The sequence below is a fragment of the Annulohypoxylon truncatum genome, assembly GCF_022578515.1.
Source record: "Annulohypoxylon truncatum strain CBS 140777 unplaced genomic scaffold F4807scaffold_4, whole genome shotgun sequence".
NCBI classification, from domain to species: domain Eukaryota; kingdom Fungi; phylum Ascomycota; class Sordariomycetes; order Xylariales; family Hypoxylaceae; genus Annulohypoxylon; species Annulohypoxylon truncatum.
In genome coordinates, this window is record NW_025953790.1 from 829,869 (window position 1) to 842,750 (window position 12,882).

General features: G+C 50.1%; 4 protein-coding genes across 4 annotated transcripts; all 4 read right to left on the reverse strand.

Moving 5' to 3' along the window:
* Positions 1-143: 143 nt before the first annotated feature.
* On the reverse strand, positions 144-1,757 carry F4807DRAFT_411170 (aromatic compound dioxygenase). The gene has a single exon (XM_047996678.1). It carries the CDS (start codon positions 1,235-1,237, stop codon positions 533-535), a length of 705 nt encoding a protein of 234 aa, XP_047857978.1. The 5' UTR covers positions 1,238-1,757; the 3' UTR covers positions 144-532.
* Positions 1,758-2,747: 990 nt separating this feature from the next.
* On the reverse strand, positions 2,748-5,737 carry F4807DRAFT_411174 (patatin-like phospholipase domain-containing protein). The gene is made up of 2 exons (XM_047996679.1): positions 4,436-5,737; positions 2,748-4,366 (listed from the first exon to the last, which is right to left on the reverse strand). Exons 1-2 carry the CDS (start codon positions 5,412-5,414, stop codon positions 3,012-3,014), a joined length of 2,334 nt encoding a protein of 777 aa, XP_047857979.1. The 5' UTR covers positions 5,415-5,737; the 3' UTR covers positions 2,748-3,011.
* Positions 5,738-6,061: 324 nt separating this feature from the next.
* F4807DRAFT_411177 (GTP-binding protein-like protein) lies at positions 6,062-7,552 on the reverse strand. Its single transcript, XM_047996680.1, has 6 exons — positions 7,368-7,552; positions 7,182-7,285; positions 7,006-7,045; positions 6,871-6,936; positions 6,509-6,808; positions 6,062-6,446 (listed from the first exon to the last, which is right to left on the reverse strand). Exons 1-6 carry the CDS (start codon positions 7,384-7,386, stop codon positions 6,406-6,408), a joined length of 570 nt encoding a protein of 189 aa, XP_047857980.1. The 5' UTR covers positions 7,387-7,552; the 3' UTR covers positions 6,062-6,405.
* A 715-nt stretch (positions 7,553-8,267) lies between these two features.
* On the reverse strand, positions 8,268-11,231 carry F4807DRAFT_266452 (uncharacterized protein). Its single transcript, XM_047994532.1, has one exon. It carries the CDS (start codon positions 10,675-10,677, stop codon positions 8,386-8,388), a length of 2,292 nt encoding a protein of 763 aa, XP_047857981.1. The 5' UTR covers positions 10,678-11,231; the 3' UTR covers positions 8,268-8,385.
* Between the last annotated feature and the right edge of the window lie 1,651 nt (positions 11,232-12,882).

Here is a 12,882-nt window from a genome sequence, read left to right on the forward strand (position 1 = left end):
TTCTTTCACCTAGCGGGAAAGACCGCTGCAGCTACAGCCCTGTTCAAGGAGTGCCACGTTTAATCCTTGTAAAATGCCAACATAAGAGGTACGTACCAGCCTATTAACCTTTCAGCTCTTGCCAGCTCTTGCTATCTTCATGATCAACGTTTACGAAAATCATTCGCATATCATTCGTTCGATGTTTCATACAAATTCTACGGCCGTTCTTTGATTAACTGACGAGGTCCAATAAAAATCGTTACCATACAACCCAAGTTTAACATAACCAGACAAAAGCAAATAATCTTCATGTCCACAAGAACTCTTATAGGTCACCAAGGTTGTAGCAGATATCTATGCTAAATGCAAGTGAATAGCTTGATGAGAGAGGCCTTATATCTGCATCCAATCATCACATAATAACGGAATCTCCGACCATGCAATTTCATTCAACTAACAAACCCTATAACCGCACTTATAGTCTCATAAGAAAACCCTCCAACATCATACCACCATACCACCCCTCGCATCCACCCCAGCGCCCTCACCCTCACACCTCCGCAAGCGTAAAATCATAAACCAAGCTCCACCTAGCCCTCTCATCGCCCTCCCTCTTCTCAAACCGCACCAGCAGCTCCTCCTTCGTCGCGAACACGGCGTCATCCTTACAATACCCATCCTCCGCATCGAAAACCTGCGTCGTCAGCGTGCGGTAACCCTCCGCGCCGACGACGAAGTGGATGTGCGCAGGCCTGTAGGGGTGGCGATCCAGCAAGCCCAAAAGACGCCCCGCGGGCCCGTCCGCGGGAACCGGGTACGGCGTCGGCCGCACGCAGTACAGGGCGTAGCGCCCCTGCGCGTCGGTGCGGAAGCGCCCGCGCAGGTTCATCTCGGGCGCCGATGCGTCCTGCTGCTCGTACAGGCCGTTGGGCCCCGCGAGCCAGACGTCGACGACGGCGTCTGGGATGGGCTCGCCCGTAGATGCGGACAGCACGCGCCCTGATACGTGCGCTAGCAGGTGCTGCGCCTGCGCGTACCATCCGCACTGCGGCGACACGATGCTGCTCCCGTTCGGCAGCACCGGCGCGTCGGCGCGGTAGAAGGGCCCTAGGACGGCGGATGGCGTGGTAGTGGTGGTGGTGGTGTTGGTGCCGTCTGCTGAGAGGAGTAGCTTCGACGTGATTTCGTCGACGAGCGATTCGACGCCGAGGACGTCGCTTAGGAGGATTATCTCGTCGCGCTTGTCGGTGGACATGCGGCCGCTCTCGTTGAGCTACGATGGGAGGTTAGTTTCATCGATGGATCCTTCGCGGCGAATACCAGTTCAAGTAGGTAGGTACCTCGGTAGGTGTAGATTATGTGCGTGAAGGTCGGCTCGGTGTTAAAGTCAAGTCAAACTCACAAATTCGACCCCGATCATCAGTTCCGCCATCGTTAAGTCCACCTCCCGTGCAAAGTCATGCAAGTGCCGCACGAGGCTCGGCATTATCTGCTTGAGGCGCGGAGAGGCCTTCGGGCCCGTGGCGGCGATCACCCGGTCGGTGAACTCCGGGTCATACTTGGGCTTCTCGGTTTTCCCGTTCATTCCGTTTTCTTTCTCCGTGATAGTCATGTTATACTCCCTCTTATCTTGGTTGGCATATATATGGGTTTCTAGAAAGTGTAGGGAAACTATATGCGCCCTAAGTTAGGAACTAAATGCGGTTCATATGCAGTTTCGAAGCTTGTTCTACCCGCCTTCTAGGAGGAACACTTGAGCTCAAAATGACGCAGACTCGTGAAGTGGAATGACTCGAGACTCAAATTGGGATAAGTGCTATGTGTGAAGGTGTCACCCGTGTTCTGTTTGGCAAGCAGACGTCCGGTACGCCTAAGAATCGATAGCCCTTACCTTCCGCAGATGAAGCAAGGAGACACAAGCCACGTAAGGATGTCATCCCATTTCAAGCGTAGAATAGGAAGCGGCAATCTACTTATGCTTTTTATACGGATCTGAGACGATCTAACCCTGCGGGCGATGGTGAAGGCAGGCACCCACCACGGCTCGGAAATATGAAATCGTGCAAACGGCCGCCGACATGGATCGATGTTTTTAAGAGGCTGTCTTTCATATTCATCTCGGTAAGCCAGCCACAGGATGAAGGAAACCTCGACTAGCAACGGGCCGGTGCATCACCTAGATACCAAAGGAAATACATAGCGAGTGGCACTCTGACTACCTACCTAAGGTATAGACCGGCAAAATGAACAAGTGGATAGCATTTAGCGTATCTCTTCTATGGCGTCTCACTTCAGGTAGCCCTAGACTGTATATCCCACGGGACGAGCCGTCTTCATGACGTTAGGATACGTAAGCCGGTCTTCGTAGCTTGCTAGAAAGATAGAAGATCTAATGCGTGCATGACTTAAAGTCCAGCTTGCTATACCGGTCTTAGCTCTCTGTCTTTTGCTTAGTACATGCGGGATATGAGGTGGCTTGCTACTACAGAAGAGAGATGAATCCGGTTTATTCAGGATGATATATGATCCGTACATCTTAGAAGAGGCTAACATGGCTTGGATGTTTGATGAATACTTATTGCCATGACGAATATAGGCCACCGACGATGGTCATGTTAAATCGGCTGGGTAAGGTTGGACCAAGGGGGACAGCGATTCCCAGCCTTGTCCGTCTCCGCGACATCAAATTACCTACCCATATACTGACTACGCAGAGATACCTACGTAGGAGATAATGAAGACTTTCAAGAAAACATATCGCGATAGCCAATCTAATTGCCTAGATGTTTTCTTGCAGGCTAAAACACCACAGTAAATAAATAAAAATAGATAAAAAAAAATATGCAACAACCTCTACCCTCTACCTAACTCCGAGGAATCATGATGCGCCCGTTCTATATTTACAATTACCTATGTATATGATATGTACTGTATGCCCCCTCAAGCTTCATCTTAACCTTCCAACTCCGCCAAAAGACAAAATGTAGACAATTCTCTTGCTACCTAACACACCTCTGCTCAGTAGAACTTCAGTCCTCTTTAGCATCTGTCTCAAACTTCTCCTCGAGGTCCCCATCTTCAATAACCTCTTCATCACCATACGCCACCTCCCCCTCATCCTCACCCTCACCAACGTCCTCCCCATCAACCTCCGCCTCCGTAGTCTCCCCATCCGTCGACCCACTACTCCCCCGAAGCAAACTCTGCAAATCCTCTCTGTCAATAATACTCTCAATACTGCCCCTCCTGACCCCCCCTCCCAGCGTCTCCCTCCTTCCCCTCTCGATCAACCTCTCGACCTTCAACCTATTCGCCACGAACTTGAGGCGCGGGAACGCCGACTGCTGGCCCTCGTGTATCATCCTCGCCAACCGGTCCGCGTCCGGGTCCGACAGGATGTGCCAGAAGTCGCTCGGCTTCGCCTGCGGCCAGATCGTGATCGTGCCGCTGAACTGCTGCAGCCACAGCTGCGACCAGTCCTGGCCCAGCGGGCGCGGCAGCAGCTCCAGGTGCCGCAGCACCTTCAGCCACTTCGTCAGGTCCAGCTTGATGTACTGCTCCGTCGCCGACCCGAGGTACCCGCCCCTCCAGCCGCGGCCCTTGCGGTGCGTCACCGGCGACCCGACCGCCCCGCGCGACGAGAAGAAGAAGAGCGAGATGTGCGGGTTGACCTGGCTGACGATGGTGAAGTTGACGTTGAAGTGCAGGTTTAGCGCCTTGATCGGTATGTCCGTGCGCAAGCTGCCGTCCTTCCACTTGTGCCCGAACGAGTACGGGACCAGGTTCCCCTCTGGCGTCTTCATCATCAGGACTACCGGGTTCTGGATCCCGGGAACGGCGGCGGATGCTAAGACCGCGGACCAGATCACGCAGTCGGGCGACGTCAAGTAATTGCACAGGATCGTCGGCGAGTGTGGGTCGGCCGGGACGCAGGAGACGTTCAGGATACGTCCAGTTCGCTGGTAGGCCTCCCTGAATGTCATCGAGCCATGAGACCACCAGCTAGCTTTCCGAGCCCAGTCAACCGAGTCGAATCTCGCCCCGGTCTTCCACCATCTAGGAAACCAGACGCTGATTGGCTCAGCGCAGGGTTTGATTTTATGTGCCAGCGCCGGAACCAGCAGCTGCTTCAGCTCCTCGTTAGTTCGTGTCGCGACGAGTGATGCGACTAAAGCGCCACCGCTCGTACCGGTGATGACATCTGGCACCAGGTCCATTTCGAGCAGCGCTTTTACCACTCCGAGATGGTAGTACGCGAAGACAGCACCCCCGGATAGGCAGAGTGCCGTGCGCCCGTAATTTGCATGCATTCTCTTGAACAATGCTCGCTTCTCTTCGAAGGATATCTGGTTCGTCTGAGCTAGGAAGCGTGTGCATTTCTCCACTAAGAAGCGATCTTGTTAGTTTTGCCGTATTCTTCATTATTGCTGGCCTAGGATCTGAGATGACAAACCTTCATCTATGAAGTTCTGGACTAGATTCTTGGTCCCATAGTAAGTCTGGCTGTAAAGTCTCGGATTCTCGACTCCGACAAAATTGTTCTTCACACAAGCCTCCGTCAAGGCTTTTAGTTCTTCAACGGCTTTGTGGCCTTCGCCCTCATCAGGTCCCGCACCATTTTCGTGCCCAAGTGCACTTGTTTTTTTCGCTTCTTGCGCTTCGGCGGCTCTCCTATGCTTACGTAGTTGTTCCCAGACACGGCGTACTGTTTTAGAATCGTAGTATGCGTATTCATTCTCCTCTTTCCAGTGTTGGTTCCCTAGGAAAGCATCCATCTCCTTCGCCGCTTTCACCCAGTCGCGATAACTGCTAGTAGCCCGCAAATTTCGACGGAGCCTTTCTCTCTTCCCTCTCCAGGCTATAAAGTGCTCATATAGGAAAATGTAGAGTCTCGTGCATAGATACGCTACGCCTAGTCCTATGATCCACATCCCCACGAAGAAGAGAAATGGCCACTTCAGTAAACCGTATAGGTGGCCTTCCCGAGTCTCGTCTACTGTGCGGCGGCCGAGTGCGGTCGTCTTCCTCTTCTTCCTTCGTCCATGCTTGGAAACTTTCTGATTCACCGGTGCCCAATCGTTCTGCGCCGTAATGAACATACCCCCCTGGGTGCCATTTTGAGTCGCGGCGCTTTCGGGAAATGGGGAATCGACGGAGGCCACTGATCCCGATCTCGTGATATCGAGGCTATTTACGCTCCTAGTTGGACTTAATAAAGAGGTGGTATCATTAGGGGACTGGTTCGAGGGGTCGGGAGCGTTCAGGGCCGAAGCGAAGGCTGCGAGGTGTTCGGGAGGAAGAAATTCGCGGTCGACATCGGGTAACCTCGTGTAGTCAAAAGCTTCCGGGGGGAAACCGTAGTTGTGATTGCGCCTACCAGGGAGGAAGGTCACTCGAGGCTTGGAAGATTCACTTGCCATGTTCACTGTCATTACATGGAATGCCGATGGACATGATGGAAGAGCACCTAAGCCTGGAGGCAACGGAATGAACGGGTGGGATTTGAGGGTTGGCTAAGATTAGAAACGAACAATGGAACTTTCGGGGTTTAAGAGAACAATGCAGATCAAAACGTGGCTTTACATTGTCATGTTGTTTCGCTAACCATCTCGGCGCCAGTCAGAGAAACGAAATGTAGTAGTGTAAGTCAACTGGTAATAGCCCTGTGCTAGGTACGTAGTCACTAGGGGTGGAATGACCAGAACCTTTAGAATGACGTCGAGTTTCCGGCGCCACATTCTACGGCCTAGGTACAACCTGAGTAGGTAGGTAGGAGATCTATTGGTCCAAGCGTCCCAATCATTGCCTAATCCCTGCATATCTTATGTAGAACTTAGGTACATGAACTATGTACCTTTTTGTTATGGACCACGGAGGCATCCGGGAGAATATCGCAGCTGCATCGTAACATCGCCTTATTCTAGAAGGCTCTTGACGGAATCATGAGCTCTTACAACCCATTCGCAGGTCAAAGGTCACTCTGCTTCAACCTACATATACATCCTATCATACTGTTTCATTCAGCATAGAGAAGAGGCTACCTACTTAGAGGGATCCAAGTACACGACCAAACATCGTAGAGAGATTACTAAAATGGTACTTGGTAAATGGTAGATAATCTATTCATAAATAAACTCTCTATCAAGTAAATGCGCAAATCCACGAGGCAGTCGGCATTCAAGCATGTTAGAAGTGGTAATGCTCAATTCATTATTGTGATCTGGCAAATGCCTCTAGCCATTGACTCCAAAGAACTATCCCGGAAAACATCGACTTCGGTTGGTATGGTACGTAATAGTAAGCTGTCAAAGAACTCCGTTGTTTCCCAGACAGGCTATCGCATTTCGTTACACCCGTATACACGTCCCCAATCTGTATCTTGCCACGCTAATCCATCCTAGCTATTCTAGTATTATAGATGGCTTAGACGTACTGAGAAAGCCATCTTATACCCTCGCCGTATCCTGCCTCATGTTAGCTTCCCTCCTTCGAGTCAGTCAGAATGAACATGATATATCCGACATACCTTGTCTCATAACCACAGAGCACATGAAAACCTCAATGGGCCTGATACCCTCCAGCGGAACCTTACCCTTGCCGGTTGTCTGGTACAAGCCCAACTCGTGGCGGAGCTGGTCCTCGGAGACGGCGTCGGGGTGGTCGATCTTGTTTCCGAGGATGACGAAGGGCACCTTGGCGAGCTCCTCCATCGACAGAAGGGCGTCGAGTTCGGCTTTGGATTCGGATAGGCGGTCGTGGTCCTTGGCGTCGACGAGGAAAACAATTCCGTTCACTTCCGGGAAGTAGTCCTTCCACAGCCGACGAGCTAAATAAAACCAACCTGTTAGTCCTAGCCCTGCAAGTCACATCGGATTCGCGGAAACATACCCTGCTGGTGACCACCAAGGTCGAAAGTGGTGAAGCGCACATTGCCGATAGCAAGCTCTTCAGAAGCTAGACGGTTGTTAGCAGGTTGACACGTGCGCCTGGCTATTTATCACTAGATATGTGTATGCGACGTACTAGGGTGTAGGGTAGGCTGTAGGATGGCAACCCGGTCGTTCTATGATTTCAACCTGTTAGCATGACTATCTTCGACAAGTAATACTAGCATTGACAAGCTATGAAATATCCCCAAACCAGCAACACGTAATGCTTGTCGACCAAGGGAAGCGGGAACGACGGAACCGTGAACGAACCTTCAGCATGTGCAACAGAGTTGTCTTTCCAGCATTGTCGAGGCCGAGGAACAGCAGCTTGGCGTGCTTGTTCATCAAGCCGAGCGATGAGAGGACATCGTAAACTGTAAGACCGAGGAGGGACAACGTCAGCGATTGTTGACTATTATATGAGTAAAAGACAGGGCAGCTGAAGATAAAACTAACACCACTGGACAATCCACATCTTGATTGGATTGGCAACTGCTAATAGGCGGGATGGACAAAATTGGTAAACGGTAAATCGTATGGTTAATTAAAGAGTTGCTAGCTTCGTAGAACGTTCGCGGAGACGGTGGACGATGGGTGATGATATATAGTCCGACGCTGTCCCCAAGAAAATTACTAGTATGGTTCCAACGGTTAAGGACAACCTGGAACACAGGCAAGAATTAAGCCACAGTGCCACAGTGTGGCTTGAAAAGATAACAGCTGCACCCACCCGACTGGACATATGAAGAGGTACGTACCCTCACGGGTGCCTGCGCAACCGTACTCCGATTTCAACGTAAGGGAAAAAACACCTGACATCATCACCAGAATAACGTGAGGTAAGCTCAATTAAGGCTAGACTGCTGTATGTACGAGATTCTGTCAATTTCATACCTGGTTACAAGTTGAGTGTGAGGACCACAAGTCTATAATCAGGTCAATGTCCATCACGGAATATGGTACGAACCACCAATCATCAAGACAAACTCATGGAAGGACATGCCTCATTACTACAACATAGAAGACATAGAAGACATATTTCAGGTTTCAGTATAATGATCTATCATCTTACCATTCTATACCTTACAGTAAAGTGTAACAATTCAAATCACTGTCTCGTCACAATATTCAAAATGGTATATCGTAGATCAACGAATATGTTCAATTTTCAAGCATAGGTATCACCGGATCGCCGCCCCATGCTAGTTTGCCGTTCCCAAGTGGTATCCTTAATGATCAATGCAACCGCCCGATGCCGTGGAAAAAAAGGGAATAATGCGATCTCATGCGAGAATGTCGTCGCGCCGAAATACATTGACAGCGAGAGAAAAGCAAAGTTATGTACATTGACAAACTTCAGGAAATGTAAGTCTGAAGTCCGCATCTTGAAGTAAAAATAGGTGCAATGAAAGACAATGGTGAGCAGTATTTTCAGTTGAGCTCAGCAACTATATGCTGGGCCTCCATCTAGCATCTAGATGGACAGGACGAATTGGTCCGGGCCTAGCTTTCCGGCCATGAGAAGTCCGATCTCTCGCATCCTCTCGGCGCCTTGACCAGGTTGAGGCTTCTTCTCCGTAATCTGGCCCTTTCGTGCTTTGTTGCAATGCATCTGTTGATACTTCTCCTTAAACTTCTCCTTTCGGCGCTGACGCTTCTGCTCGAGGCCTTTGACAATATCAATGGCACCTCGCACGTGGCCGTTAGCGGACGTGTTCGTAGGTTTGGTTGATCGGCGGTGAGTCTTGAGGTGTTGCGGGAACATTGCCGGAGCTCGCGGGAGGGATTTGGTTTGCGTCAGGCCAGGCCGAAAGGCAAGACCCTTGACCTCCTCGTTTGCGCGATTTGCATTGTACACCAACGATGACGGAGGAGAGCGTACTAGGGGTCCCATAGGTGGCGATAGAAGGCGGCGAGGTGAAAGGTCAAAAAGATGCTTTGGTGATCGACCTCGGGGCTTTGGAGGAGAATGATGGCGTCTCGGAGGGGGAGAGCGGTATCGCTTGGGCGACGTCTGGTCAATCTTCTTTCGACGTTCACGGCCGTTGGCATTGACATCAGACAGGTTATCATCACTTTCGTGGACAGGAATGTTCAGCTCGACATCCTCGTCTTCGGGCTCAGACGTTGGGAAGCTTGGGTCAATGTCCTGTGGGATTGGGTGGAGCTTCTCTTGTCGCCTAGCTGCAATGCACGAGATGTAAGCCTCCTCTAGAGGACGGTCCTCGTCGAGGGTACCACAAACGAAGTCCGTGCTATCGGGAAGCTCAGGTGTTCTAGCGCGTATCTTGAGTCGTTTAGTCCGCACTACCCTAGCCGGGGGATCGGGGAAGTCTGAGGAAGACGAATCAGAGCGATTACCAGTCATCGAAGGTCGACGATAGGTAGCTGTGCTCCCAGATAGTCTAAGGGCCGGTCCCCGACTGGGCGTCCACAGATCAAAATTCCCACCATCGTCGTCATCGTCTGACTCGGCAAAACCGATTTCGTTATCAGTTTTGTAACCATCTGAGAAGCCATCGTCATCCGACCCAAAGCCTGACTGGTTATCAATGTCGTAGCCCTCGTCGATATCGAAAACGTCGTCCACATCATTTCCCTCAAACTTTTCACCTGGGCGACCCTCTTCCTCCTCGTCCTCCTCCTCGTCCTCATCATCTTCGCCTTCGAGATCCTCTTCATCTTCGAGCTCTTCTTCTTCAAGTTCCTCCTCTTCAGCCTCCTTTCCTAGCCGACGAATCTCATTTTCTTTCTTCAATGTATCACTAATAGTCAACCGACGGCCAGGGGGTGCGTGGTTGACGCGAATCCAATCCTCTTCTTGGGGCTCATCACTGGCGAACTCGTGAAAACGAGAACATTCGCTGTTAAGATCTGTCGGGTCCGCGGTCAAATACTTGGCTGAGCGAATTGGCATGGGGCTTCGCGACATAGGTCGCGGAGTCAAGGATCTTTGCGACCGTCCACGGCCGATTGAAGAGGACCGAAGCTTGCGAACGGTGGCAGGAGATCCATCTTTGTCATTTGATAATTCAGTGCTAGAAGGAATCGCTATCTGCAGAGCGCTTTGCTTTGGTGGCGTACGTTGAACTGGCTTGGCAGGGCAAGCGAACTTAATGCAGGGCTTTCTCTGTGGCTTCTCGTCGGGTTCCGGCTTGGCTTCAACTGGTGGTTGCGGAGACAACGGTTTTTTGACATCCGCTTTCGGTCCGCATGCAAATGATATGCAGCGCTTCTTGGTCAAAGCTTCCACTGCAGGATCCTTTTTCTCTCCGGTGTTTCCAATTGGCCCGCGGGGTTTGGTCGCGGCCGTGACCTGTTGCGGACCGTGATTTGGAGTCAGCTTAGATTTTGCATCGAAAAGGTAGTCCGCGTTCAATCGTGGTAGCGAAACTATGGGAGGCGGCGGGCTAGGTGTGTTTGTACGCGCGGGGCTTGTGAAGCCAGTGTCGCTGGTAAGGTCGGCGGTAGATGCGATGCTGACGCTGCTGTTCATCGAACGGCGTCTTGATGATAAATCGAAGTCGAAATTGATAGTTTCCTCTTCAGAATGAAGAGCCTTCGTAAGCAGAGATTCGGAGCGATCCGAAATCTTCCGAACTTCGCTTCTCTTGAATTGATTTCCCGGGTGTAGACGACAATTGTCGGGGGGTTCATCAACTTCAGCCGCAGCCTCATCTTCTGGTGCATGCTGCATATGCGCTCCCTGCGATGGCAGCGCCATCACAGTCGCATTCGCCGAATCGAATATCGGATCGTTCGTCATATTGACGGCGATGATAAGTAACTATTCACTTAAATAGTGTAATAGAAACTTGTTGGTTCAATATCGTGTATATGTGTTGGAAGTCGGTATGTCGAGAGATTGCGCAGGATGTCTTCTAATCACACGCGCGGTATTTTATTTTGTTCGCGATGTTGGTAATTGGAAGGAGGTGACGAGTATCAGGTGTCAGATATGAGTGCAAGTGCCAATGCAAATGCAATTTAGGCGGTGGTAGACGGTGGATGGTCGGTGCAGTTATAAATGAGTTTTCGTGGATACACGTTTATGTGCAAAATCTAGACCCCAATAAAGGTGATTTTGTAGAATTGTCCCTAGGGACCGTTTCGCTATAATTGACGGCCCATGATGCCGTGAACCGAGTTCAAAAGATTGAAATGTATGCAGGTAAATTTTAATAAGTCCGTTGAGGTCTCAGTTCTGGCGAGGCCAAGAGATAGGCAAATGTGAGTCGGCGACAACGATGTACAGCGATGTCTTAGAAGGTGGCTTGTTTTTGCCAAGGGAAGATTGAGAGATATTCTGCTCCTTTTTCGGTAGAGCAGGTAGGACAAACAAAAAGGAGGATTGCCCTGTCTAGTAGGTATGTAGGATGAAATTGCTCAGTCGGACAACGGAGGCGTAGGGGTCTTGGTAAATTCTTGGCCCTAACTAAAATATGACGTCGAGCCGGTAACTGTGTCAAAGAGTTCAAAGACGGAATACAAATATATTCTCTGATTATTCGAAAACGTCTAAGAAAACAGGCACAGGCACAGACAGACTAGACCATAGACTATCTAGAGCCCGGGGCCTTAGAAGACCCCTTAGTAAGGACTTGTGGGAAGACTCAAACAACGAATTCCTAGAAATAAAGGGAAAAAAAGATTCAAACCCAAATTCAACAGAATGTGGGAGAAGGAGGCGATAGAAATGGGAAATGAAAATTAGGGAAAACTGGGGACGAGAGAGAGAGGGGTCTTCTATGTAAGAGTGAGGGTGAGGACTAGGTATGTACTGGTATGTAGTAGGGTGAGTGTGAGTGCGAGTGTGAGGGTTAACCAGAGGCTACCGGATCTGGTTCTGACGACCTTGAATGGATTTGTTTGCATGTGGATACTTCTAGGATGGAATAGAACTAGCAAAGATTTGATCATCCATCGTAACGCTGGGCAACATGGACAAAACTACTGGACAACTAAAAGCGGTGCAGAGCGGTGGGAAGGAAAACGAGTGGTGAAGCAGGTGGGAAACGTGGGAAACAAGCGGTATGCGCTACTATTACTGGTCTGAACTAAGATAATCCATAATTCGTATGTACATCTTATGTCTGTCTGTCTATACGTACATACATAATGTAATGTAAATGGCGATTTCCATTACTTGGCCAGCAAATACTGGTACGTATGGTACCGTACCTGCACTTGTCTACACTTAGGACTCACATCCGAGACTACGAAGGCAAGGCGAGGCAAGTGCAAGCAAGCGCTGTACTCCGTATAACATCAACTGGCGTGATACTGTGGAATTGGCGGCGGCGGATAATGAAGGCTTGGAAGGCTTGGGAGGGCTTGGTGCTCCTTTGGACTACTTGGAAAGAACGCTTGGAATCTTGGCTCTAAATTGAGTTCCGGGCGGGGCCCTGGGATCTTCGAGTACCAAGGCTCCCCCTGCCCTTGCGCCCTGCCTATGCCCGCTCTCGCGCTCCTCACCCTACACCTTCCAGTCTTTTTTTATCGCTGTTGCAGCCTGCAGAATCAGCAACCGGCAGTACCTAGTAACAATCACTCGTCGCCGAGGAACCCCCGGTAAGGAAGTACGCGGTAAGAAACAAATATCGTGTTTATACGGTACTCGCCTTACGCCTGTCGCTTACTTAAATTCCTAGGTATCCCCATCTCACTTATAGCAGACCTACATACACATGTGCATATATCCATAATTGCATTAGGTCCATGCCTATATACATAGGTAATATGCATGTAGTAACTACTAGGTACAGACACATACACACATCCATTGTATTTACGAGATATTTACATATATTTGCGTCCGCTTACCTTTATATGGATACACTTACACAGACCGCATAGATAATCGCCGCATTGCGAACAGTATGAAGAGTACGAGCCACCGGAAATAGCTGATAGAAGAGTCACCGGATGAGTAACTTGTCACTTTCCGATTTTTCTAGAGTGACATTCCATA